Below are 27,116 nucleotides of genomic sequence, written 5' to 3'. Positions count from 1 at the left end.
AGGATATGAGGCTGAAGGGTGGGAGACCAGGTAGAAAGCTGTTAGTTTTCACACAGGGGAGAGATGATAGGCTCTACGCTTGGCTGCAGTAATAGTGAAGCTGAGGAGGAGGGACGAGAAAAACGCTGGAGAGCTTTCTGCAGAATCTGCTAATCTACGGGATAGGAGCCTGGAAGGCCTATGCTGACTCTGAGACGCGTGCCAGCAGTCTTCATTAAAGAACAAGTATCCCAGAGAAGGATCAGGTTTGGAGCAGCGGTTTGGGGGAAAGCAATACAGCCAGTTAGGGACCAGCTGCCCCCTGTGCTTGTCCACATGAAAGTGCCCAGGGGAAAGGTGGAGAGAAGTTGGGCCTGGCAGCACAGGGTTGGGGCACTGGCATATCTGCTGCACAGGAAACGCTGAGTGAGTGAGCTCACCCTGGGAAAGTAGCAAGGACGGAAAAAGAAAACGCTTCGGGACAAAGACCTGGTGAACACAGCCTAGAAGCAGGCAGTAAAGAGACTGAAGAGTCAGATCAAACGTGGAGGAGAGCTGGCCTTTTATTCAGCTTCCTCACCAACAATTTCATTCAACTGCTGTGTTTCACCTGCTGCGTTTCACACCACACACTCCTTTCAGCTGGTTTCACACTACCTGGTACAACTATGGTTAAAATATTTGACCACTGCCTTTTTAAGTATTGTTTGAATTATCAGATTTTTCACTCATTGGTTTCTAGCTGAAGGTCCCTTTAGTCAAGTCAAAGGAATGCCCTCCTGGAAACTGCATGAGAAAGGAGTCTAGTGAGAAAAGGAAATTCCCTCTCCTGCAATATGCATTCACCACCCTGAGTATGGCCTCCAGGGCTTGCTGCCACATATTTTAGGATCAGCAAATGAGTAGGTAGGCAAGGGTATAATTTGTAAGCCTGTGAGTTGACAAAACCTTTCTGACTCGGAAATTTCATTATCCTGTAATAAGTGCACAGAGATATATGCATATGGTTGTAGTTTGTGACTTTAAAAAAAAACAATCATGGAGTCCCCATCGTGGCACAGCAGAAATGACTCTGAGTAGGAATCATAAGGTTTTGGGGTTGATCCCTGGCCTCGCTCAGTGGGTTAAGGATCCGGCATTGTCATGAGCTGTGGTGTAGGTCACACATACAGCTCAGATCTGGCGTTGCTGTGGCTGTGGGGTAGGCCGGCCGCTATAGCTCTGCTTGGGCCCCTCGCCTAGGAACCTGCATATGCCACAGATGCGGCCTTAAAAAGACCAAAAGAAAAAAAAAAAAAAAGCTAGAAACAGCTCAAAAACTATTAGCAGGAGTTGGTTAAAAAAATCCAAGAACGTCCACACCGTGGAATACTACACAACCAATTAAAAGAATATGGCTTATTCTGTGGTATAGACATGTGAAGAAGTCCATTTTATAGATATGACATATGGTTAACTGACAAAAAGCAGGAAAAGATGACAAAGCAGAACTATCACATGAAAAAAGAAAAAAGCAGGTTTCAGAGCCATATGCTGAATATGTACATATGTAAACCTATACTCTATTCAATCATTCAAAGCTTTTTTTTTTTTTTTTTTTTTTGCCAAACCAAGCAGCAGCTTGATGTGGGATCTCAGTTCTCAGACAAGCGCCACAGCAGTGAAAGCACTGACTCCTAACCAGTCCAACAGGGAACTCCCTCAAGAGCTATTATTGAGGCAGGCGCTGTGTTGGGGGATAGATATATCAGTGAACAAGACAAGGAGCTTCTACTGTGGCGCAGCAGAAATGAATCCAACCAGCATCCATGAGGATGCAGGTTTGATGTCTGGCCTTGCTCAGTGGGTTAAGGATCCGGCATTGCTGTGAGCTGCAGTGTAGGTCAAAGACGTGGCTTTGATCCCATGTTGCTGTGGTTGTGGTGTAGGACAGCAGCTATAGCTCCGATTCAGACACCTAGCCTGGGAGCCTCCATATGCCATGGATGCAGCCCTAAAAAGCAAAAAAAAAAAAGGACAGAAAAGTCCCAGTCCTATTGAGCAAATGTTCTAGTGAAGGAATTAAGTCACTTAGAGAGTAAAATACATAGAAATATGTAACTGTGTATTTATACATAATTTTAGATACTAGTAAGTGCTGTGAAGGGAAACAATAGGTGAAGAGCTGAAGAGCAATGAGTATGTGAGAAGGTATACATAAGGGGCTATTTAAAAATTTTGGTCGGAGTTCCCATCGTGGCGCAGTGGAAACGAATCTGACTAGGGACCATGGGCTTGTGGGTTTGATCCCTGGCTATGTTCAGTGGGTTAAGGATCCAGTATTGCTGTGAGCTGTGGTAAGGATCCCGCATTGCTGTGGCTCTGGCGCAGGCTGGCGGCTGCAGCTCCAATTCAACCCCTAGCCTGGGAACCTCCACATGCCGCGGGAGCGGCCCAATAAATGGCAAAAAGACCAAAAAGAAAAAAAGACTTTCTTCTTGCTAGGGAGAGAGGGCTGTCTTTGTTTCACTAAGACTTTCAAATGACTGGATGAGGCCCACCACATTATGGAGGGTATTTTGCTTTACTCAAAGTCCATCTATCTAAATGCTAATTCCACTCAAACCTTCACAGAAACATCCAGAGGAATACCTGACCAAACTTCTGGGCACTATGGCCCAGCTGAGATGACACATAAAATTTATTACCACGAGTTCATCCCTTGTCAACTAGGCACCTATATGCATCTCCTTAAACCATAGTCTCCAAATAAAATAAAGTCATGCTTCCACCTGCCATGATACAACTATCTTGCACACAAGTGAAAACACAGCAACTCTTTCCCGAGAGAGGAAACAAAGTCCTGGGGTGATGTTCACCCTTCTTGAGAACCTGTGCCTGCCTTCTGCCATGTGAAACTACAAGAAGTCTGCAACTCCCAAGAAGGCCTTTGCCAGAAGCTAACCTTGCTGGAACCCTGATCTTAGACTTGCAGCCTCCAGAGCTGTGAGAAAAAATAAATTCCTGTTCTTTAAAATACCCAGCTTAGGATTTCCCATCAGTGATGATGGAATAAATAACTGGTTATCCATATGGAAAAGATATGTCTTTGTTTTCCTGTCTCTCTTATCCTGTGACCATGTAACATACGATGCGCTGACTTTGTATCATAGCATTCAAGTACAGCTAACAAGAAATAATGCCAATGCTAGATCTTGTTCAGAAAACCCAACAGGTCTTCTCAAAATCTTGACGCTTGCCTAGCTCCTTAAATGTTTTTCTAACTTCCCCAGCTCCAGCCTTTTCCTGGGCATCTGACTGTTCAGATAAAACTAGGTAATTCGGGCCCAGAACCATGCTAGGCTATAGAAGCCAGCTGATGCAACAGCAAGTGAATGTGCCCACAAGATGGCAGCATTGTATAATTATTGAAAACCATGGCTGGGCAGCTGCTTGAACTTACCCTTTCTGTGGCAAGGTACATGATCTATTAAGTAGATGTCTGGGTTTTTTGTTTTGTTTTGTGTCTTTTTAAGGTTGCACTCACAGCACATGGAGGTTCCCAGGCTAGGGGTCCAATCGGAGCTGTAGCCTCTGGCCTACACCAGAGCTACAGCAACTCGGGATCCGAGCCGCGTCTGCGACCTACACCACAGCTCACGGCAACACCGGATCCTTAACCTATTGAGCAAGACCAGGGATCAAACCCGCAACCTCATGGTTTCTAGTCAGATTCGTTTCCGCTGCACCACGACAGGAACTCCCAGTAGACGTCTGTTTTTATATCTTCAATTAATCTTGAAATAAATGGGCAGTTTCCTTCCCAGAATACTTTACAGTCCTGAGTGCATGGACTAGAGAAATGAAAAAGCAGATTATCTGGAGTCAGAAAAAGTCTGATTTCAAGCACAGAAATGCAGCCCTCACTAATTTAGTGCACTTGGGCACTTAAGATCTCTGGGCCTCAGTCAACCTATCAAAAAACTTTGAACAGGGAGCTCCCCTTGTGGTTCAGCAACGAACCCAACCAACATCCATAAGGATGCAGGTTTGATCCCTGGCCTCAGTCAGTGGGTTAAAGGAGCCACCGTTGCCATGAGCTGTGGTGGAGGCTGCAGAGGTGGCTCAGATCTGGTGTTGCTGTGGCTGTGGTGTAGGCTGGCAGCTACAGCTCTGATTCAACCCCTAGCTTGGGAACTTCCATATGCCAAGGGTGAGGCCCCCCCCCAAAAAAAGACAAAAAATTAAAAACTTACAATAATGAAATTACTTTCCCCATGACATCTCTCTCTCTTTTTTTTGACATAAGGTCAAATGAGCAAAGAACAAAACTGTATAAACATTAAAAGTAAGGAGTTCCCGTCATGGCTCAGCGGTTAACGAATCGACTAGGAACCATGAGGTTGTGGGTTTGATCCCTGGCCTTGCTCAGTGGGTGTTGTCATGAGCTGTGGTGTAGGTCGCAGACACGGCTCAAATCCCGCATTGTGTGGGCTGTTCCCTCCATATGCTGCGGGAACAGCCCAAGATATGGCAAAAAGACAAAAAAAAAACATTAAAAGTAACTATTACTTGGGAAAATCAATCAGGGTAGATGCCATTTGAAAATTCAGTATCTTCAGACTGACGGGAAGAATCTCAGGGAGGTCCCATTGCAGCACAGCTGAAACGAATCTGACTAGAATCCATGAAGGATGCGGGTTTGATCTCTGGCCTCGATCAGTGGGTTAAGGATTGCCCTGAGCTGTGGTGTAGGGCACATTCGTGGCTCAGATCCCACGTTGCCGCGGCTGTGGTGTAGGCCGGCGGCTGCGGTGTAGGCCGGCGGCTGCAGCTGATTCGACCCCTAGCCTGGGAACGTCCATATGCCGCAGATGCAGCCCTAAAAAGCAAAAAAAAAAAACCCAAACCAAACCAAAAAACCCCATCATCTGAGGCCTTTAGAATAGCCTAGAATACTTTATTTCTGTTTCCTATGACACATTGTAAAAGCCTATGGTAGTGACCTTGTCAGAAGGAATCAGCTACATAAAGACATCGGTTGTGGTTTCAATTGACTTTTTTTTTTTTTTGGCTTTTTTAGGGCCACACCCGTGGCATATGGAGGTTCCCAGGCTAGGGGTTGAATCGGAGCTGTAGCTGCTGGCCTACACCACAGCCACAGAAGGCGGGATCGGAGCCATGTCTGCAACCTACACGACAGCTCACAGCAACGCCGGATCCTTAACCCACTGAGCAAGGCCAGGGAAAGAACCTGCGTACTCATGGATGCTAGTCAGACTCGTTAACCACTGAGGCACGAGAGGAACGCCACAATTGTCTTAGTTTTGGTTTTGGACAATAATTGTGAAGTTCCTATTTCAGCTGACAGCCTGTCTTTCTCCACCAGAAAGGTTAGAAAAAGTCACCTCTGGCTTGAACTGCCTAATAACAACAGCAGCAGGGTACATCTATATGAAGATTATGACGAAGTGTTTTTACATCTCCTATTTCAAGTAGGCAGAAACTGTGGCAATCGATGAAAGTGCCGGACAAGAACATATAGAATAAGATGATCAATAGAATTTGAAAGTCTAAGCAACAAAAGAAAATATAAAAAAGTATGAGCTTTCTGTAGGTTAAATGGGGCTATCGTTTGCCTTGCCTAGGACACAGATAAGCAGCAGCTTCAGCTCAGATCCGAGTCAGGATCTGACAGGAAGTAAGGAGGGTTTGGACAGTCTGCTAGGTAGCTAACGTTTAAACAGGTCCGTTGGTTAAAAAATTTTTAATAAGTTAAAAAATTAGGAGTTCCCGTCATGGCGCAGTGGTTAACGAATCCAACTGGGAACCATGAGGTGGCGGGTTCGGTCCCTGCCCTTGCTCAGTGGGTTAACGATCCGGCATTGCCGTGAGCTGTGGTGTAGGTTGCAGACGCGGCTCGGATCCCGCGTTGCTGTGGCCCTGGTGTAGGCCGGTGGCTACGGCTCCGATTCGACCCCTAGACTGGGAACCTCCATATGCTGTGGGAGCGGCCTAATAGCAAAAAGACAAAAAAAAAAAAAATTAAATGGGTCTCTTGGCTTTAGAATCTGAACGGGGGAAGGGCAGAAGTTATTAACACTGGTGGCAAAAGTATACAGCACTGTCTAGGAGGGTGGCTGGTGGGAACAGGAGGACAGAGGTAAACAATGAGGCCAGGGAGGCAGGATCAAGGAACCAGCTAGAGAGCCAGGGACTACAGGGTCTGGGACTCAGACACGGAGGGAACAGGCCAGCCCTCAAAAATACAGGAGTTCTGACACAACTGGAAGTCAGAGCCCAGACCCTGCTTGGGCACCACGTTACAGAATTTTGACACCGAGAGCTCAACTGAGCAGCAGATGGGCTGGATCAACCAGCGGGAGGGGGATAATTTAAGTCACCTACTGAGATGCTGACTGCCAACCTATTCCCACCCGAGATCTACAGCAGCACCAGCGTCTGGCCAGGCTAACTGTGGGCATGGACAGGCACACATTGTAGAACAATGGTCCTGGAGGTTTCTCAAAAGCTGGTGTTGTTGGGTACGTCACCACCCATCTCCAGAGCCTCAGACGGCTACATAAAATGAGTATAATGAGGTGTTGTACCTATCTCTAAAACTGGTCATGAAAAGCACAATTTAGTGCGTCACAGATTCCTTTATGAACTGTAAAGGGCTCTCTAAATACAATGACTTCTTTTGCTTTATGGACTTGGGGCCTACAATCCAGAGTTCTTCTCCCCCTGCTCCCAAACCAGGCCCTGGGTTCTGCTCACTGCAGAAAGTCTTTTTGCAGTGGTATTGGGCTTCGCCAAGATCAAATGGAGTAGCTATTCCATTTTCGGTGGTAAGTACCAGAGCTTCCTGGCATTAGCGTGGGGAGCGGTGAGTTAACAGGATGTGTTCTTAGGACCTGCTCTCCTCAGCAATGGCTACTCTGGCATCTTCCAAATTTAGTCTCACAAAGAAGAGTAGATTACTATAGTGAGTAATAATGAGTCAATGGGAGCAGGGTTTCACGTCCTTGCTAATGAACAATGCAGGGGAAGAGAACAGAGGCTGAGAAAAGAAAGGGACAGAGAAACTGCAGAAACTCCAAAACACTAATAAAATTCTTCCAAGTTCCTGTGCTAGGGTTGAACTTGCCCACAGCAGCAACCTGTGCCCTCACGGTGACAACACTGGATCCTTAACCTGCTGAGCCACCATGGAACTCCAAACTTAGCTGTATTTTGTGGTTATTATTGTTGGTTTTTGTTTCTTTTGACCGTGCCCACAGCATCGTCTAATTTCGAACTATCTATTGCTATGTTCACTGTTAGAGAATCTGATTTTCTAACAATTAAGTATTAAAGGAGTTCTCTTGTGGTAAGGATCTGGGTGTTGTCACTGCAGCAGCTTGGCCACCGCTGTGCTCAGGTTAGGTTCCTGGTCTGGGAACTTCCACACGCCTCGGGTGTGGCCAAAAAAAAAAAAAAAAAAGGATTAAGGTGAACTGGTGAAGGCTTGCCCATCAGAACCTTAAGTATTATCTGAATTATCAGAAACTAAAAAAAGAAAAGTGCATGTTAATTTCCTCCTTCTATTTAAAAACACAGGAGTCATCTTCAGTAAATACCATTAATATTTTTTAAAGCTGTAAGAAACTTTAGTTTAGAATCTCACTTCTTTTTTAAAAGATTACACCACTGAAACCTCGTAAAATATTTAAGGTAGAATCACAATACTCAGTTTTTCTGAATACTTGGATCAGGATACATTACACCATTGAACCTACCCTTAAATACCCAAATGAAGGGACAATCTGGTTTCTCCTTTCCCATCTCAAACTACTTTTTCAGAATAAAACAGGAGTTCCTGTCGTGGCTCAGTGGAAACAAATCTGATTAGTATCTAGGAGGACACAGGTTCAATCCCTGGCCTCACTCAGTGGGTTAAGGATCTGGCGTTGCCGTGGCTGTGGTGTAGGCCAGCAGCTGTAGCTCTGATTAGACCCCTAGCCTGGAAACCTCCATGTCAAGGGTGCAGTCCTAAAAAAAGACAAAAAAAGAATAAAATAAATATCCATTACCAGTATTGTTTCCTTGTCACTTTTGTAAGGAAAAGCGAGGTCAACATTTTACGTGTGTAAAGGATTATTAAAAGTTCATTGGGGAGTTCCCATCATGGCGCAGTGATTAACGAATCCGACTAGGAACCATGAGGTTGCGGGTTCGGTCCCTGCCCTTGCTCAGTGGGTTAACGATCCGGCGTTGCCGTGAGCTGTGGTGTAGGTTGCAGACGCGGCTTGGATCCCGCGTTGCTGTGGCTCTGGCGTAGGCCAGCGGCTACAGCTCCGATTGGACCCCTAGCCTGGGAACCTCCATATGCCGTGAGAGTGGCCCAAGAAATAGCAAAAAGACAAAAAAAAAAAAAGTTCATTGGGTAGTATACATACAGAACCTATCAATCTTAAGAATCCTGAAGCTATACAGGTCAAAAGGAAGACATTTCCAAATAATTAAATTAATCAAAATAAATTTAGGGTTAATGACTCTATAAAACGTAAGAAATGTTCGTAGAATGTCTCAGAAGCGTTTGAAGTTGCTATCACAGACGCAATAATACACTTTCACAAAACCCTGTGAATAATGCAGAGGGGAGAACAGAGACAAGACACGAAGGGAACACAGAAGTTGCTGTCACTGTCCAAAACTAGAAGACAGACCGAATGGATTATCACAGATTACTTTAGGAACTCTAAAAGGCTCTCTAAATACAATTTGACTTTTTTTGCTTTGTGGACTAGGGGCCTACAATCTAGAGGTCTTCTCCCCCCGCCCCCAAATTGGGCCCTGGGTTCCGCTCATTGCGTAGTCTTTTTGCAGTTGTGTTGGGCTTCGCCAAGATCAAATGGAGTAGGACATTCTTTTTTTTTTTTGTCTTTTTAGGGCCATACCCGAGCCATATGGAGGTTCCCAGGCTAGGGGGCAAATCAGAGCTGTAGCCACTGGCCTACACCACAGCCACAGCAATGCCAGATCCAAGCTGTGTCTTCGACCTACACCACCCCTCACGGCAATGCCAGATCCTTAACCCACTGAGTGATGTCAGGAATCAAACCTGCATCCTCATGGTTCCTAGTCAGATTCATTTCCACTGCACCACGACGGGAACTCCCAATAGAACATTTCTGATGTTCTCATGTTTTCAATTACTCCATTAACTCACTTATCTGCTACTGATTATGTACAAAGCTGGGTAACAAAGACCTGAGAGAGTGTTTGACATATCCCAAGTCATTCCGTTTTTCTACTTATTTGTACCAAACAACTCTAGAGATGGGCAGGCCACCCTTGTGTTTGTATTTTCTCCATTACTACACCCGTCTGTACCTCTTGTGCTTGTCCTTAGTCATTTTACTCAAAAGACACCCTGTTTACTAGTGACCTTTTCTTGGGTAAGCACTGCAGTTTGTTTTATTTTATTTACTTATTTTTTGTCTTTTTAGGGCCGCATCCATGGCATATGGAAGTTCCCAGGCTAGAGGTCCAATTGGAGCTGCAGCCACTGGACTACACTACAGCCACAGCAACAAAGGATCCGAGCCGCCTCTGTGACCTACCCCACAGCTCATGGCAAAGCCAAATCCTTAACCCACTGAGCGAGGCCAGGGATCGAACCTACGTCTTCATAGATCCTAGTTGGGTTCATTAACTGCTGAGCCACAAAGAGAGCTCCAACCAAAAAAAAAACAAAAACAAAAAAAAAACCCTTTAAATGTACACCTCACTGCTTACGGTGAACTCCTTAAGCTGAGGGATCCGTCAAATTTGGGGTAGCTATAGTAGAAAATCACCAGAACAGTCGCTATCTCTGGAAACCTGGAAACTTCAAGATACTTAAAACTGATTTTTTTCTGCTCAGCCCTAGCATGCATAAGGTTTCAGTCCAGGGACTGAACCTGAGCCGCAGCAGTGACCTGAGCCACTGCAGTGGCATTGCCTCCTTAACCCGCTGCATCAAAAGGGAATCCCAACTTTTTTTAACAAAAGAAAATCTAACGGCAGAGATTTTTAACTAGGTCGGACACACTTTGGAGTCACCAATGAAGACTGTCCGTTTGGGGGTCAGGGGGCCTGGGTTTTGTTAGCACCTCAAAACTTCATCTTAAACCTTAGAAGTCTCTTTCCCTCTGTTCTCAAATTCAAGACATTTAAATGAAAGCTTTATGAATACAAATATTTAAGCCAGAAATAAAGTAACATGGAGAAATCCTAGTCAAGATATCTTTCAGGATGAACTCCATTACTAACTACTTGATCAGCTTTCAAAGTTGCAGTTGAGGCTACATTTTTTTTCCTGTTTTAATGACATTCTTTTACTTGGATAGTAAAATAATGCCGCTCTTACACTTTCACAACTGAGGCTTTGATTCACTCATTCGTCAGCGTTTGATTCATACTGCAGATGACAGCAACATGGAGACTTCTCCTGGGATCATCACTAAGCCCAACCGTCTGAGGTCAAATTTTGTAACCCAAAATGTGGTCAAGAGTTGACTCTGTTCAATGTTTTCGTTTGTTTTAGGGCCGCACCTGTTGCATATGGAGGTTCGCAGGCTAGGGGTCTAGTCGGAGCTGTAGCTGCCGGCCTGCACCACAGCCACGCCGGATCCTTAACCCACTGAGCGAGGCCAGGGATCAAACTCGCAACCTCATAGTTCCTAGTCGGATTCGTTTTGGCTGCGCCACCACGGGAACTCCTGTCCAATTTCAGTAAAAATTTTTACTGTGTACAGTTTTAAACGCTGCCAATCTTATGGTCTGATAGTCATTTTTATCCTGTGTTTCTGGGGTCAATAGCTCATTTTTCCACACGACCAGGATAGGGTTTTTCAAGGCATTTGGGAGGGGGGATGACAACTTTCGTTTTTCCACGGCTGTAGATCTTACTTTCTATTGACTACATACGTGCCACTACCCATGACTTGGATGTTGGTGTTTTCCTCCGGGATCAAACAGCATCAGGGGGAAGCAACCCACAGCCCTAGAGCAGCAGGGTTGACGCCTGCGTCGCCTCCTCCCGGGAGGGGAGAGCGGGCCTCCAGCCCCCTCCGAAACTCTGGGAGGCCGGAGCCGCCGGGCTGCGCCGCGGGAGCCCCGAGCGCGGCTGCTCGTCTCCCTCTCTCCACCGGCGGCGACAGCTCCGCCACCGCGGAAACCGGCCGGAGCGGGCCGCCTGGGGGAGGAGCCCAGCAAAGAGCGAAAGGTTGAAAACCGCCTCCGACAAAGAGCAAAGGTCAGTACCCAACTCCCAAGGAGGCCTGACGCATCCACCTCCCACGAACACTGCAGTGACTCCTCCCTAAGACGTCTCGAGGCCTGGGCCGCGCGGCCCCTCACCAAGCAGGCGGGTCTGAGGTGACTAACAGGCAGCCGCGGGGGAGCAGCGGGCGACCGGAAGTGGAAGCGGGCGCGGGGCGGGGCGCGGAGCGGGCGCGGCACGCCTGCGCAGTCCGCGGCGCGGCAGTGCGCCTGCGCGCTTGGGCGGTGACGGGGGACGCTCGGAGCGTGGGCCGCGACTCTCACGGATCCGGTTCCGCCCTCCCTCTCGCCGTCGACCCTCGGGGCTGGCGCCCGCGATCCCTTTCCCAGCGTGCTCCGCGCCGTGAAGAAGCGGCTCCCGGGGACTGGGGGCATTTTGTGTTGGCTGGAGCCGGAGCAACAAGATGGCGGCGTCGGCGGAGTGACAGGGGTCCCTCCGGGCGGGAGCCGGCGGCAGCGGGGGCAGCGGGATCGCCGCCCTAACTCACCGCGCCCCTTTTCCAGCCGGCGACGTCGCCGCGAGAGCGAGGCAGCGGCGGCCGCCAGAAACAAGTGGCCCGGCCCGGTAACCGCGAGCACCGCCTCAGCAGCCTGCGGCCTGGCAGGAGGAAGCCTGACAGCCGCGGAGATCCGGGTCCGCCTGGCCGGTTCCGGGCCTGTAGCGCCGAGAAGGAGCCAGCGCCGCCCGGTTCCTGCCGCGCTCCGCGGACGAGCGCTAGAGGCCTCCGTCGTCCCCTAGAGGTGTCGGGGCTTGGCCCCAGCCTCCATCTTCTCCCAGGATGGCGAGCAGCAGCGGCTCCAAGGCCGAGTTCATTGTCGGAGGGAAGTACAAACTGGTGCGGAAGATCGGCTCTGGCTCCTTCGGGGACATTTACCTGGCGATCAACATCACCAACGGCGAGGTAATCCCCCGGGGTGGGGTTCACGACCGCGCCGCGCCTGCGCCCCCCCCCCCCCCCCAGCGGCTCGGGCCTTTGCCCCCCGCGCGCACGCCCCGGGAAGTCCAGAGGGAGCCGGTTCTCCTGGCCTAGGAGCCTCCACCGCTGTCCTTCCCTAAAAGGGAAAGAAGCGAGGCAGATGTTGGGTGTACTGTGAAGTTTCCCATCTTGTTAAAAATGCACCTTACTCGGACTTTTAAACCCATCCTTTAAGGTGAGAACGGCAAAATCCTGTGCCTGTGATCCCTATGCTTCGCTCTCTATTGAATTCTCCTGGGGTTCTTGTTCCAATTAGCACAGCTTCCGATCGCCTGGTTTCTTCAGGACCTCTCTTTACGTTTTCTGGATGAATCATTTTCCTGCACTTTAGAGGACGTGCCGCTTTCGTCACTGCCCCCTGAAGAGGCCTTTGAGGCTGGATGCCTCGTTTTATAATTACAAAGAGAGCTTTCTCGTCCTGGCCTCTCACTGCCAGGAGAGTTGGGGCTTTGCTCACGTCTCCCCGTCCTTTCCCGAGTGACATTGAGTCCGTAAGGATGTTGATGGCATCATTCCCTCTCCCCCCGCAGGAAGTGGCAGTGAAGCTAGAGTCTCAGAAGGCCAGGCATCCCCAGTTGCTGTACGAGAGCAAACTCTATAAGATTCTTCAAGGTGGGGTCGGCATCCCCCACATACGGTAAGAATCCGAGAGCAGACGGGCGATCCTCCCGGGGAGGTACCCGAAAGGGGGGGGATGTGGGAGCGGCGGGTGACGGGACAGGCCGAATCCGGCTCTTGCTGTTTGAGTTGCCGGGGTCTCCGTGAACCGTAAGTCACCCCAGTCCCCGAGTAGGTTGCCCTTTGCCAACTTAGGTCGGCCTTTCGGCTTGTGCACCCTGCTCCGCTGAGCGCCCGTCGGTCTTGCCGAGGTTTTAAAAGAGTGCGGCCCGTCTCTGATCCCGACGCGGAAGGGGTGCCCGCTGCTGTCTCCCCGTCGGCACCTCTGAGGTGTCTGGGATCGCCCGGCGAGGGGGACCGAAGGTGCGGGCGGCCGGGCCCGGCCGGGTCGGGGTGCTGGCGGAGCCGGCTGGGGAAATGGCTGCTCTTTTGTTGGGTTTTGTTCCAACATGTCTTCCTGCCCCGCTTAGAAAATGGCGGAGCGACGTGACTCAACCGCACGCTCCTGCCCTCGCCCCTGCCGGTGCCTGAGCTGCGCTCCCTCGACGCCCTGCTGGCAGCCCTGGGCGGCTCACGCCTTTGAAAAGCCGGGACTCGAGCTGCGGGCGGTGGCGGGGTTCCAGGAGGGAGGTGGCGTGATGACGGCGGGCTTGCGGTCGCCGCCGCAGAGGCGAGGGGAAGTCAAGCTCCCCCCCAGGACCCTTCAGGGTCCTTTGAGAAGCGCTGAGCCCTCCAGAGAAGGGAGGTGTTGGCTGCCTTTCGTCGTGTCCTAAGTTTTGTGGCTAATGGCAGGGGCAGCTGGAGCGGCGCTGTGTTGAAATGGACCCCGTTGTATTAAAAGGAAACTTAATCATGCAGTTTGTTAAGTAACTAACCTGTTGAGTTAGTTGGTCAGCAACTCCTCATAGCTGGGAATTTGTGGGTTTTTGGAGATGGGATATTGGTGAGGGCAAATAGTAATCGGGATAAAAGATGACGGGATGAAGGCTTCTTTTAAACGGTCAAGTTTAATGGGTTGTAGACTAGTTGGACTCTTGAGATTAAAGAGCCTTTTCCAAGAATAGAATAGTTTGGACCTAGCCCTTTTCCAACAATTCCTCAAAAATAACATTTGCAAAAATATATCAGAGGTTGTTGTGAATTAACCGGAATGGTATTTATTGTAGCCTCTTTGCTTATCCTTGCTTTAATTTCTCAAACCTTGAATTAAGGATTGGAATATATACAAAAATTCTGATGTGGAAACAACCCGAATGACACTATCTTTAAAAAATTTTCAGTGATAATAGACATTTTTAATGAAGAAATGGAATGATAAAATGTTCTATTGGTGGGAAATGCTAAAGTAAATTATTTGGAAGAAAATTCCGGGTTTATCTTAGGAAGGAAATTTTAAGGTGAAATCTGAGATGATCCAGATTTGAGATTTTCTTAATGGTTCTCATCCCTTAAAAGAAAAACAGCAAAACTCTGCTGTGTGGGAAAACACATTTGTTATTGTCAAGAATGAAAATCTTGATTAGAATGTCTAGCTTTTTTCTTCACAAAGTAAAAAATGTTATTTTCATTGACCTTAAATTTTTAAACCCCTTTCCGCTTGCATTTATTTCCATCCCTTCCATCTCAGCCCCCAGTACTCATTTTTCCTTACATGTAAATATGTATAAATACCTAACTTCGCATAAGGTTTTTGAGATTCATCTATGTTGGATTTTAAAATTTTCACAAGTCAGGTTGAATTTAGTTTATTTGAAATCATTTTCAAGAAGCATTAAGCATTTGGTGGCATTTTCAGTGCTAAACCCAAGTTAAGTGCATGCACTTTTATTTGGTAGCTTTTATTTAGGACAGTACTGATGCATATCAACAAGGGCAATAGTTGAGATACTGAGTAAGCACATAAATAAGTGAAACTGGCTTGTAAGCAAAATTCTAAGATGCTGAGTGCCGAGAGAGTTTGCTAGTTGTGAACTGGGTGGAGCTAAAGAGATTAACCTGACTTTCAAGTTAGGGCTTTCTGGGAGAGGAGATGGGCTTTCAGGATCTGGCTCTAAGGAAGAGAGCTTGGGGAACTGGTTGAGGAGGGCATTCAGGAGTAGCGTGTGGCTTCTGGGAGGAGTCTCTAAGGGAAAATGTAGTGCTTGGGTGAGGGTGGGGGAAGGGTGATTGGTTTTAAGAGTGGTGTAGTCTGGGTACAGGGAAAACAAAAGTGCATCATTGGTTTTAAAGGAACATAGGAGAGAGCTGTTTTTCCCTGAGGTGGGAAAGATAAAGACTCAAGTTTTTATTTTGGGTACCGCCGTCTTCTGCTCAGTTTGTTCCCCTCCATTTCCACATCAACTGTATAGAGTATACACTTAATATTTACTTGGTAAATACGGAATTAAATTGTTTGGTTTAGCTGGATTAACTAAGGCAGACTATGGTTGTGCCAGTTGTTTTAGAAATGTTAACACTAATTTAAAACTTGAAGGTTTTGGAGTTCCCGTTACAGTGTGCAGTGGAAACAATCCGACTAGTATCTATGAGGATGAGGGTTCGAACCCTGGCCTTGCTCAGTAGATTAAGGATCTGACGTTGCTGTGAGCTGTGCAGATGCAGCTCAGTCCCGTGTGGCTGTGGCTGTGGTGTAGGCCCACAACTGTAGCTCTGATTCGACCCCTAGCCTGGGAACCTCCGTATGCCAAGGGTGTGGCCCTAAAAAGCAAAAATAAAAAATTGTAGATTTTGCTGAGTTTGTTATTTTAGTAGTAGTGAGATGCCACTCAGATATGCCTCACTAATATCCACCCACCCATCAGTCCCCCTACCCTGATTTTCTTAAAGAGACTATGTGATTTCCTAAAGGGATGAAAATTACCAGGCCTATATAGCATACCTGCTTTATCAAGTCACCTTACTTGATAAAGTAACTTTATCAAGTAACCTTACTCAGGGACCCATTGTTATGCAAAGAGTAGCATCTCCTGAGTATAAAGAACAAGAATAAGGATGACTTTGTCTCCATATTTTTAAGAAACTTAAAGTCCTTGACCCTTGTGAATTGACCCTGGGAGCTCATTTTATTTATTTTTTATTTATGTATTTATTTAGTCTTTTTTGCCATTTCTTGGGCTGCTCACACAGCATATGGAGGTTCCCAGGCTAGGGGTTGAATCGGAGCTGTAGCTGCCGGCCTACACCACAGCAACTCAAGATCTGAGCCGAGACTGCAGCCTACACCACAGCTCACGGAAATGCCAGATCCTTAACCCACTGAGCAAGGCCAGGGATCGAACCTGCAACTTCTCGTGGTTCCTAGTCGGATTTCTTAACCACTGCGCCATGACAGGAACTCCTGGGAGCTCATTTTAAATGACTATATTTTTGTTAGAACCTTCCCTTTGTGTCACTTTGAATTGAATTAAATTGTTCTCTAAAGATGCAGTTAGGCTCTAAGCCAGCTCTCAAGCTGCCTTTTGGTAATGCCTGAGTGATCTAGGGTCAGTCAGTCCCTAACTCTCTCTGGGCATCTCCATTTCCTCATCTTTGAAGTAAAGAGTTTTACCTGGAACTTCCATGTGCCAAGGGTGCAGCCCTAAAAAGACCAAAAAAAAAAAAAAGTTTTCACCAAGTCAGTAGTATTCTAATTTTGTTGGAGTAGGAAAGGAGAGTACTAGACAAAAGTTGAGGACTTCCTAGTCTTGTGCTGGAAAAAGGTTTGCATGGTAAGCTTTTGGGTAGGGTTTTGTTTGAATACGTTTCCCTACTTAAGTAAGTCACTGGAGCTTTTGATCTTAGAACTTTCAGCTCTGAAATTTTAAAATTTGTTTTCAGATGATGGTAGCTAGAAAGCATTTCATTACGGTTTGCTTTGTGTAGATCTTAACGTCGAATGTTATTTTAGTAGTGAGATACCACTCAGGACCCTTAAAAATGCTGTCTGCATCAGGTAAACCATAGGTTACCATTTAGGAGGAAGCAAATTAATAGAATTGACTTTTTTAAATGGGAAAACGAATAAAGAAGATGGGAGGGGGCATAGAATTTTTGTTGCTTTTTTTTTTTTGCCATTTCTAGGGCCGCTCCCTCGGCATATGGAGGTTCCCAAGCTAGGGGTCGAATCGGAGCTGTAGCCGCCAACCTACGCCAGAGCCACAGCAATGCAGGATCCAAGCCGCATCTGCAGCCTACACCACAGCTCACGGCAACGCCGGATCGTTAACCCACTGAGCAAGGGCAGGGACCGAACCCGCAACCTCATGGTTCCTAGTCGGATTCGTTAACCACTGCGCCACGACAGGAACTCCCTGCCTTATTTTTTTAACCACTTTTTTTTTTTTGCCCTCTCTGAATGTCAGATAGTCTAGGAGGTATTTATAAAGTGCTGGTTAATCCTTACTGTTCAATATTAAATGCAGCTTAAATTTTAATCCTAGCTTTGGGCACTGGGCATGTATCTTGTAAATAAGTACTAACGCGGTTAGCAGAGAAGAGGGTGATCTGCTCGGGGTGTGTCTTTACAAGAGATCACTGGATACACAAGGAACATGAGTTTAATTCCTAGAGTAACTGAATCTGTGGTGAACCAAAGGTACCTCTGTTTGATTGGCTTATGCTAGATTTGTAGTGTGCACTCAGGTAGTGATGCCTAGATAGCATTTTGAGCTGGGTGAGATCTGAGAGCTAATATCCCAACACCTGAAACACATTAGGCTATTGCATCTCACAGGGTTTACTGGAAGCCTCCAAACTCCCAGTTTTTCTGTGAGCCGTTTTCACCTTTAAATCAAGGTCAGATCCTGTCTGCTGCATCCCAGACCTTTTCATTTGATGCTGCAAAGCCGTATTTTGCTTCCTTCACTTCTTGGCATTTGGTCTCATACAGAAAAACTAATAAACATAAGTAACGTATTGTTTGTATTGCTACTTAGATGCTTTTAACTCTTCTCCCTTTTGAATCCATGAATTGCTGGATATTATTCATTTGAATCTTACAGTGGAGTGAATACTTGCAAAGCTTGTACAGTCCCCGGATTGTACTGCCTTGGCTTTAGTCATTTGTGGAGCTAGGTCACTTCGTTTTAGAGCATACTTAGGCTGTACTGTAAGTAGTATTTAGTAAGCTTTTCTAACCATCTGTCTTGTTTAGTAAGGAACTGTAATGTCAAGAAGTCTAGGGGTTCCCATTGTGGCTCGGCGGTTAACGAACCCAACTAGCATCCATGAGAACTCGGGTTCGATCCCTGGCCTCGCTCAGTGGGTTATGCTGTGGTATAGGTTGCAGATGAGGCCCAAGTCCTGCATTGCTGAGGCTGTGGTGTAGGCCAGCAGCTACAGCCCTGATTCGACCCCTAACCTGGGAACCTCCATATACCGAGGGTGCAGCCCTAAAAAGACCCCCCCAAAAAAATAGTGTATACAAGAGAAAACTAGAACTTGAAACAAATATTACAGATTTAATCTTTTAAGCTTGTTCCGTTTATTCTTAAAATTAGTACTTGATTTTTAACAAATTTTCCTGGTGCTGAATGAGCACCTTAATAGCTTTCATAGTAGAAGTGAATACCTAGTTTGGGGTTTGTGGGGTTTTTTGTGGGTTTTCTTTCTGGGTCTTTTTTAAGACCGCATTTGTGGCATGGAGGTTCCCAGTCTGGGGTCATATCGGAGCTGCAGCTGCCAGCCTACACCACAGCAACACCAGATCCAAGCCGCATCTGTGAGCTATGCTGCAGCTCGAGGCAAGGCCAGGGATTGAACCACACCCTCATGGATCCTAGTCAGGTTCTCAACCTGCTGGGCCGGAACAGGAACTCTCTGGATACCTAGTTTAAATGATGCTTCCTCTTAACTGTTTTTGTTTCCAGTACAATCTCAGGTAGCTTTTGGGATTGAATGATTAGTAATCAAAGCATAGCATGGAGTGATGCATGGGATTTGTTTTTAATGAGATGTAATTTTCATATAGTTAAGTGTATAAATCAACATGCGTTGAATCTGTTTTGACAAAAGCATACACTGATGTAATCTATATTCTATAGCAATAGAGAATATTTGATTTTTATTTCATATTGCTAATCTTTCATAAGATAAATTCTGTGGCAACGTAGGTTTTGAAAATTCTTATATTTTTTTTTTTGCTGTGCCTGCACCATTCGGAAGTTCCCAGGCCAGGGATCAAACCCAAGCCACACAGTGACAACACAGGTCCTTTACCACTAGGCCACCAGGGAACTATATATTCATTTTTAAATTGATCTTTTGGATTATAGTTATGTTTTCTGGATTCGATACTGATTTGTCTGTATGCAAGACTACACGTTAGGAGTCTGTTTATCATGCAGTGGACTGTGACACCTAATAAAAGGATCGTGGAGCGTGGTGAGTCCTCAGTGGCAGTTGAGATCTCGACCTTACTTCTTCTTTTCCTCCTTGGAGGAACTCGAATACCTCCTTTTCCTTGTCTAAACCTCCTCAGTGGGATGTGTTGTGTAATGGGGACTCGACAAGTGCTGTAGAAAAGGCTTAGCTGGGTGGCACCTTCTGATCCTTAGGGAAATGGGAAGAGCGGAGTTCTGTTGAGAGCCAGTACTTGGGGTTCTGTCTGTGATGTCATCTAGATTGGAACCTAGGATGAATTCTGTCATGAATGTCAGCTTTTGTTTATAAAAGTGTAAGACCCATTAGATCGTGAGTTTTCTAAGTGCATTATGTAGAGGAATGGCAACAGAGGAATAAAAGATGCCTCTTCCGTTCTCTGATGCAGTGACAGTTGGTTCTAATTTGAATGTATAGTTGCCTTTCATTGATAACATTGATAAGTACTTTGAAGCAAGTGGGTAATAGGTTGAAGTTAGTGTGGCTCAACATTCTTTTTTCCATCTATATGCAAAAAAAAATCAACCATTATCACAGCATTTCACATGGTCTCATTACAACACCTCTGTAAGTTAGAGTTTCATGTAAAGTGAGTCAGAATGGTTCATTTGCCTAAAGTCACACAGCTAATGTGTTATTTGAATCGATGTTACTGCCTCATTCAGCTGTATCAGTGACTCTCAAACTTTGATGCACGTCAGAATCACTTAGAAAACTTTAAAAAAAATACTGACAACTGGTACCTAACCTCAGTATTTTAATTGGTTTGGGGGTATGACTGTTAGTGTTTCTTTTTTTTTTTTGTCTTTTTGCTATTTCTTTGGGCCGCTCCCGCAGCATATGGAGGTTGCCAGGCTAGGGGTCTAATCGGAGCTGTAGCCACTGGCCTACGCCAGAGCCACAGCAACGCGGGATCCGAGCCGTGTCTGCAACCTACACCACAGCTCACGGCAACGCCAGATCGTTAACCCACTGAGCAAGGGCAGGGACCAAACCCGAAACCTCATGGTTCCTAGTCGGATTCGTTAACCACTGCGCCACGACGGGAACTCCCCCTGTTAGTGTTTCGTAAGTGAACTCAGCTGAACTCTCTAGATGGCAGTTGAATCCTAATGTAAGGATACTACCATCTCAGGAGTTCCTGTCGTGGCTCAGCCGTTAGTGAAACTGGCTGCGTGGGTTTGCTCCCTGGCCTCCCTTGCTCAGTGCGTTAAGAATCTGGCCTTGCTGTGAGCTGTGCTATAGGTCGAAGACATGGTTTAGATCTCGCGTTGCTGTGGCTGCCGTGTAGGCCGGCAGCTGCAGCTTTGAGTCGACCCCTTGTCTGGGAACCTCCATATGCTGCGGGTGTGGCCCTAAAAAGACAAAAAAAAAAAAGAAGAAGAAAGACAAAAAGATACATCATCTCAAAGTTTCTGATGGCTCCGTGGGTTAAAGATCTGGCACTGTCCCTGCTGTGGCTCAGGTCGCTGCTCTGGTGCAGGTTCGATCCCTGGCCTGGGGAGTTCTGCATGGCACAGGGAAAAAATACCACCATATCATGCAATGCTAATGTCTCTTTCACAGTAAAGCTTGCTTATGTGGACATTTGTCAGCTTCAGTGTGCATCAGTGGCGAATTGGCCTTTTGGAATTTCTTTTGGTTCAAAGTTGCAATTTTTGTACTGGAAAATTTTGATTTTTAAGGGAGATAAGGTGGAATATCTAGTAAACATTATATGTTTCATTTGTGCCATCATCAAGTGTACAACAGCTTAAGTGTGCAAATCAACCTTCCAGAATCGAGGCTGTCCTATATTTGAGTTCATCCAGAGAGTGCAGTATGTACTCAGTTAGCTGTTAACGTTTTTCTGCACTGGCAGACTAACCTGTCCTTAAGGTGGCTTCTTTGGAGAGAGGAGGGAGATCTGACGTAAAGCTGCCGTCTTTGTTGGAGAGTGGCACAATGAAGATCTTGTAGATGTTGGACATTTCTCACCGGCCTGGACTTTATACCTTGATGTGGATACTGTTCCCTTTTCCATTGCTGTACTCTGCTGGTCACTGTGTATTCAGGTTAGGTTGTCCTTTTGGCTGGTTTCGCTGGATTGAAATTACTCTTACTCCCTAACTCTACTTACACAAATCCTGGTGTTCCCATTTTTGAACCTTCATAATATTAGTACTTTGTATGCTTCTTAAAGAAAGGATCGGGAGTTCCCTGACGGCTCAGCTGGTTGAGGATCCAGCCTTACCACTACGGTGGTGCAGGTTCAGTCCCTGGCCTGGGAACTTCTGCGTGCCACTGGTGTGGCCACAAAAGAGGTGGGCAAGTGATGTTGGCTTTTTCTGTAAAGATTAAAGCTCTCTTGTTGGAGAGTGTCTGTGAACTTGATACGCTTTACAGTGCTTCTACAGTGCAGTGTTTCTTTTCATTCAGTCAACAAACATGTACTTGAGTGCCTACGGTATACTAGCAGTTTCAGATTCTGGGCACATTTCAGTGGACAGACAGAAATGTTGAGGCTTACATTCTTTTTGAGCATATTCTATTACCTAACACAGACTTGTGAATTTGTCTCTCGCTGAAAATGGGGAGCAAAGATGTCTAAATTTCACTGTCTGAGGACATGAACCTTTCCTAAACATCAAAGGGATGATACACTGAAGCTGAGTCTCCAACAGCATATTCTGAACCATCCAGAAACTGTCTTGATTTGACAGGTCAGCAGGGACCCCATTATGTTTCCCTCTGAATCCTGCTTAGTCAGCATTTTCTCAAACATCAGCCATGCATAATAATTACCTACAAGCTACAGAGCTTGTTAAAATGTAGGGTTCACTGCCTCACCCCCACATCTGTTTGACCAGTGGTGGAATGGGGCCCAAGCATCTGTACGTTTAATAAGTACCTCAAATAATTTCTCCTACAGACCAGAGAGCCACTTTGAGAAGTTCTGTGCTGAGATTTAGATATTCCATTTGTGTTGAGCTGTTGGGGGTAGTTAGTTATTTTGCTGAGAGGGCTCTGATTATTGTAGGAAGTACTATTGTCTTGGTTGTTGGCATTTCATCATTGTTGGGCAACTGCTTTGTGCAGTGAAAGTAATCCTTATATTTATGAAATGCTTTGCGACCTAAAGTGCTTTCACAATCTCATGATTATTACAGTGCTTCTTGCTAGGTTGATGTTACATTAAGAATGTTTCACCTACGAGCAAAAAGTTGGCTTATAGATAAGAAAATAGCTGAGTTCCCGTCGTGGCACAGTGGAAATGAATCCGATTAGGCACCATGAGGTTGTGGGTTCCATCCCTTGCCCCGCTCAGTGGTTTAAGGATCCGGTGTTGTCATGAGCTGTGGTGTAGGTCGAAGACATGGCTTGAATCTGGCGTTGCTGTGGCCGTGGTGTTGGCCAGCGACTACAGCTCTGATTAGACCCCTAGCCTGGGAACCTCCATATGCTGCAGGTGTGGCCCTAAAAAGACAAAAGACGAAAAAAGAAAAAGGAAAAAGGAAAATAGCAAAGCCAGAACTATATCTTGGGTTTTTGGTTGCTCATTCAGTATTCTTTGCATTATATTACATGTACTGTGAGTTTAGCCAACTTCCCATTCTTAAATCCAGCTGCCGATTTACTGGGCCAGTTTTTAATTATCTAGTCACTGAAGGTCTTATTTGTAAGTACGTATTACATAGTTCTATATTATTTGTTCAGACTTGTATAGAGTTTTAATTTATGGATAGATAATCGTGTGCTTATTCATTGCTTTTTTTTTTTTTTTTAAATTAGATCTTTCCTTTCCAGAAGCTTGTGTTGCCTCTTCTATTTTGCCCTTTCCTATATCTTATGTTGCACTTCAAGCTCAGAACTTGTGTTCTTTGTTGTGTTATTTTTCTACTTTTATCTTTTTCTTTTGGCTGCACCCACGGCATACAGAAGTTCCCAGGCCAGGGATCAAGCCTGCACTACAGCAGCGAAAACGCTGTATCCTTTAAACCAGAGGCCATTAGGGAACTCCTATTACGTCAACTTTTAAAAGATTATTAATCATTTTCTTTTTGTGTTCATTTGCTAATGTAGAGAAATTTGAGTTAATTTTTTTAAACCTGAAATCTTTTTTTTTTTTTTGTCTTTTTGCTATTTCTTGGGCTGCTCCTATGGCATATGGAGGTTCCCAGGCTAGGGGTCGAATCAGAGCTGTAGCCGCCAGCCAATGCCAGGGCCCCAGCAACGCGGGATCTGAGCCGCGTCTGCAACCTACACCACAGCTCACGGCAACACCGGACCGTTAACCCACTAAGCAAGGGCAGGGACTGAACCCGCAACCTCATGGTTCCTAGTCGGATTCGTTAACCACTGTGCCACGATGGGAACTCCTGAAATCTATTTTAAAAGAATTGCTAAGCAGATTAATTGGGGTGGGGGGAGTGTTCCATCCAGCCAAAATTATTTGTTCACATAAAACTATCTCTGTTAATACAGCAGTTCCCTTCGTGACTCAGTGGGTTACGAACCCGACTAGTATCCGTGAGGATGCGGGTTCTATCCCTGACTCCACTTAGTGGGTTAAAGATCCAGCATTGCCATGAGCTGTGGTATAGGTCACAGGCATGGCTCCAATCTGGCGTTGCTGTGGCTGTAGTGTAGGCTGGAAGATGTAGCTCCAGTTTGACCCCTAGCCTGGGAACTTCCATATGCCACAAGTGCGGCCCTAAAAAGAAAAAAAATTAATAGGGATCATTAATGCAAATGATCCCTATAGAGCAGAAATTACCTTGAAGAAGACCATTTGGTCTCTGAATAGTGTACTAAGAGATATTTTGCTTTTCATTACTTTCAAAAATTTTAATGTATGTTTTTTCATATTTTCTCTTATTAAGAAGTAGAGGTAAGTTACTTTAGTCTTGAGAATTTGAGGTTTATTTATTTATTTATTTTAGCTTTTTTAGGGCCTCACCCATGGCATATGGAGGTTCCCAGGCTAGGGGTCTAATCAGAGCTACAGCTGCTGGCCTTTGCCACAGCAACAGCAACGGGCAGATCCATGCTCGTCTGCAGCCTACGCCATAGCTCACTGCAGTGCCAGATCCTTAACCCACTGGGTGAGGCCAGGGATCAAACCTGCAACGTCACAGTTCCTAGTCGGATTCGTATCTGTTGCGCCACGACGGGAACTCCGACAGGAACTCCGAGAGTTTGGGATTTAAATTAGGAAGTCAGAAAGGGGGGCCCAGGAGTTCCCTGGTGGACTAGTGTTCAAGGATCCAGCATTGACACTGCTATGGCCGGGAAGCTTCCACATGCCACAGCCATGGCCAGTGAATGAATGAATGAATAAATGAATAAATAAATAAATAAATAAATAAATAAAATGAGAAAAAAAGAAAACGGGGCCCAATTTTGATATTTTGGAAGGAGGGTGGATGATTATAGCTCTGGACGTGTTGAGTTTAAGGTGACAGGATATCCCAAGTTTAGCATTTGTATAATTGAGTTAGCAGAAAATATAGACTGAAACCTATTACAATCAAACCCCAAAGCCTTTTAAGTCCCATTTCTTGGTCTCTGGAACTGCCTTCCATATTAATATCACACCACCTACTCTCTCCTTGCCGTATCTCTGAATCCACCATGGGTTCAGTCCTCGTGTCTCAGTTCCCTTTCTCCACTACGACTTCTAATTCCCTGGAGTATTTGCTGGAAAAGTAAATATATATATTTGTTGCTGTTGTATTGTTATTGTTCTTTTTAAGGCCGCACCTGTGGCATATGGAGGTTCCTGGGCTGGGGTCCAATTGGAGCTGCCCTGCAGGTGTACACCACAGTGTGGCAACACCAGATCCTTAACCCACCGAGCAACAAGGCCAGGGATTGAACTCGCAACCTCATGGTTCCTAGTCGGAACTCCTGAGTTCCCATCGTGGCTCAGTGGTTAACAAATCCAATTAGGAACCATGACCTTGTGGGTTCGATCCCTGGCCTCGCTCAGCGGGTTAAGGATCCGGCGTTGCCATGAGCTGTGGTGTGGGTCGCAGACGCGGCTCAGATCCCACGTTGCTGTGGCTCTGGCGTAGGCTGGCGGCTACAGCTCCAATTCGACCCCTAGCCTGGGAACCTCCATATGCCGCGGGAGAGGCCCAAGAAATGGCAAAAAGACAATAAACTAGATTTTCCATATGTTAGCTGTGAACAAGAGAACAGGGTGATATTGTCTTGCTGTGTACCAAGCATGCTGGCGATGTTTCTTGTGAATAACAAGCTTTATGCGTTTATAACCCCCACCCACATGTTCCTGGGCCATTTTCCATTTATGTTCTAGGAATCAGCTATGCGTCTTCATTGGGGAAGCTTTCCCTAATGCATCCCTCTAAAAGATCGATTGGGTCCCCATAATTTGTATGCTCTCAGCATCAGTTTTTCTTTCATCACATGTGGGTTTTTTGTTTTTGTCTCTTTAGGGCCGTTGCCAGGCTTGGGGTTGAATTGGAGCTGTAGCTGCCGGCCTACGCCACAGCCACAGCCACACCGGATCCTTAACCCACTGAGCGAGGTCAGGGATCAAACCCGTGTCCTCATGGATGCTAGTCAGGTTTGTTAACTGCTGAGCCACGACAGGAACTCCAGTGGTATTGTTTTTTATGTGTTACTTCTTTACCTACATACACTGTGCTATAAGCTGAGAGCAGGAACCGTGTGGTTTTGTACTGCTCGTCACCATAAATATTGAAGGGTAAATGAATAGTAGTGGCTTTAGTAGTGGGTGATGCTGAGTATCAAAGCACGTTTTTTTGGTTTTTGTGTTTTTAAAATTTGTGGGTTGGGGAGTTCCTGTTGCGGCTCAGTGGAAATGAGCCATGACTAGTATCCATGAGGATCAGGTTCGATCTCTGGCCCCACTCAGTGGTTAAGCATTGCCCTGAATTGCGTAGGTCCAAGATGCTGCTCGATCCTGAGTTGCTGTGGCTGTGGTGTAGGCCAGCAGTTGTAGCTCCAATTCAGCCCCTAGCCTGGGAACTTCCATATCGTCTATGGCCCTAAAAAATTTAAAAATTAATTTAAAATAAAATTTTGGGGGAGTTCCCGTCATGGCGCAGTGGTTAACGAATCCGACTAGGAACCATGAGGTGGCGGGTTCGGTCCCTGCCCTTGCTCAGTGGGTTAACGATCCAGCGTTGCCGTGAGCTGTGGTGTAGGTTGCAGACGCGGCTCGGATCCTGCGTTGCTGTGGCTCTGGGGTAGGCCGGTGGCTACAACTCCGATTGGACCCCTAGCCTGGGAATCTCCATGTACCGCGAGAGCAGCCCTGAAAAAGGCAAAAAGACAAAAATAAAAATAATATAAATAAATAATTAAATAAATCAAATTTTGGGTTACTGCACATTTATGCCTTTTTTTTTTTTGGCCGCCCCCCTGGCATATGGGACTCCCAGGCCAGGGGTCAGCTCTGAGCCGCATTTGGGACCCAAGCCACATCTCCGTCAGTGCTGGACCCTGATCCCGTTGTGCGACAGCTTGAGCTCCTTGTGCATCTTTTAAGACACGGCAAGGAACAAGGAGACTGAGAAGTATGGAAATAGCATAATTGACAGATTTTAGGGATGATATTGTGGTCAAAGGATTCATTGTCGCAATTAGGGACATTAAGATGAAGGAAAACAGGTCAACTTAGTTGACATTATTATTGCTGAGTGAACCGTACATACGGTTCAGATCATATTCTGCAGGCTATTTAACTTAAAAATCTGTTTAGTGGAGTTCCTGTCGTGGCTCAGCAGTTAAGAACCTGACTACCATCCATGAGGACGTGGGTTCCATCCCTGGCCTCGCTTGGTGGGTTGAGGATCCCGTGTTGTCGCGAGCTGTGGTGTAGGCCAGTGGCTGTAGTTCAGGTTCGACCCCTAGCCTGGGAACCTC

General features: G+C 46.2%; 2 protein-coding genes across 7 annotated transcripts in view; one reads left to right on the top strand and one right to left on the bottom strand.

The window, feature by feature from the left end:
- ARHGEF37 (Rho guanine nucleotide exchange factor 37) overlaps window positions 1-11,402 on the bottom strand; it is a 77,383-nt gene extending 65,981 nt beyond the window's left edge. Inside the window, exon 1 of one of the 2 annotated variants that reach the window (XM_047779024.1) lies at window positions 11,347-11,402. The gene's annotated coding sequence lies outside the window, so the exon portion shown is untranslated. Of the gene's footprint in view, window positions 1-11,250; window positions 11,319-11,346 lie in introns of those variants that run through there. The other variant, XM_047779025.1, reaches the window with a different exon arrangement.
- Window positions 11,403-11,987: 585 nt separating this feature from the next.
- CSNK1A1 (casein kinase 1 alpha 1) overlaps window positions 11,988-27,116 on the top strand; it is a 49,854-nt gene continuing 34,725 nt past the window's right edge. For all 5 annotated transcript variants that reach the window (XM_047779031.1, XM_047779029.1, XM_047779028.1 and 2 more), the window contains exons 1-2: window positions 11,988-12,170; window positions 12,776-12,882. In XM_047779031.1, the coding sequence (XP_047634987.1) occupies window positions 12,048-12,170; window positions 12,776-12,882 (230 nt within the window). In that variant the 5' untranslated portion in view covers window positions 11,988-12,047. The remainder of the gene's footprint in view (window positions 12,171-12,775; window positions 12,883-27,116) is intronic.

Source organism: Phacochoerus africanus, chromosome 4 (genome assembly GCF_016906955.1).
Source record: "Phacochoerus africanus isolate WHEZ1 chromosome 4, ROS_Pafr_v1, whole genome shotgun sequence".
NCBI classification, from domain to species: domain Eukaryota; kingdom Metazoa; phylum Chordata; class Mammalia; order Artiodactyla; family Suidae; genus Phacochoerus; species Phacochoerus africanus.
This window is presented reverse-complemented; position numbering and strand designations above follow the sequence as displayed.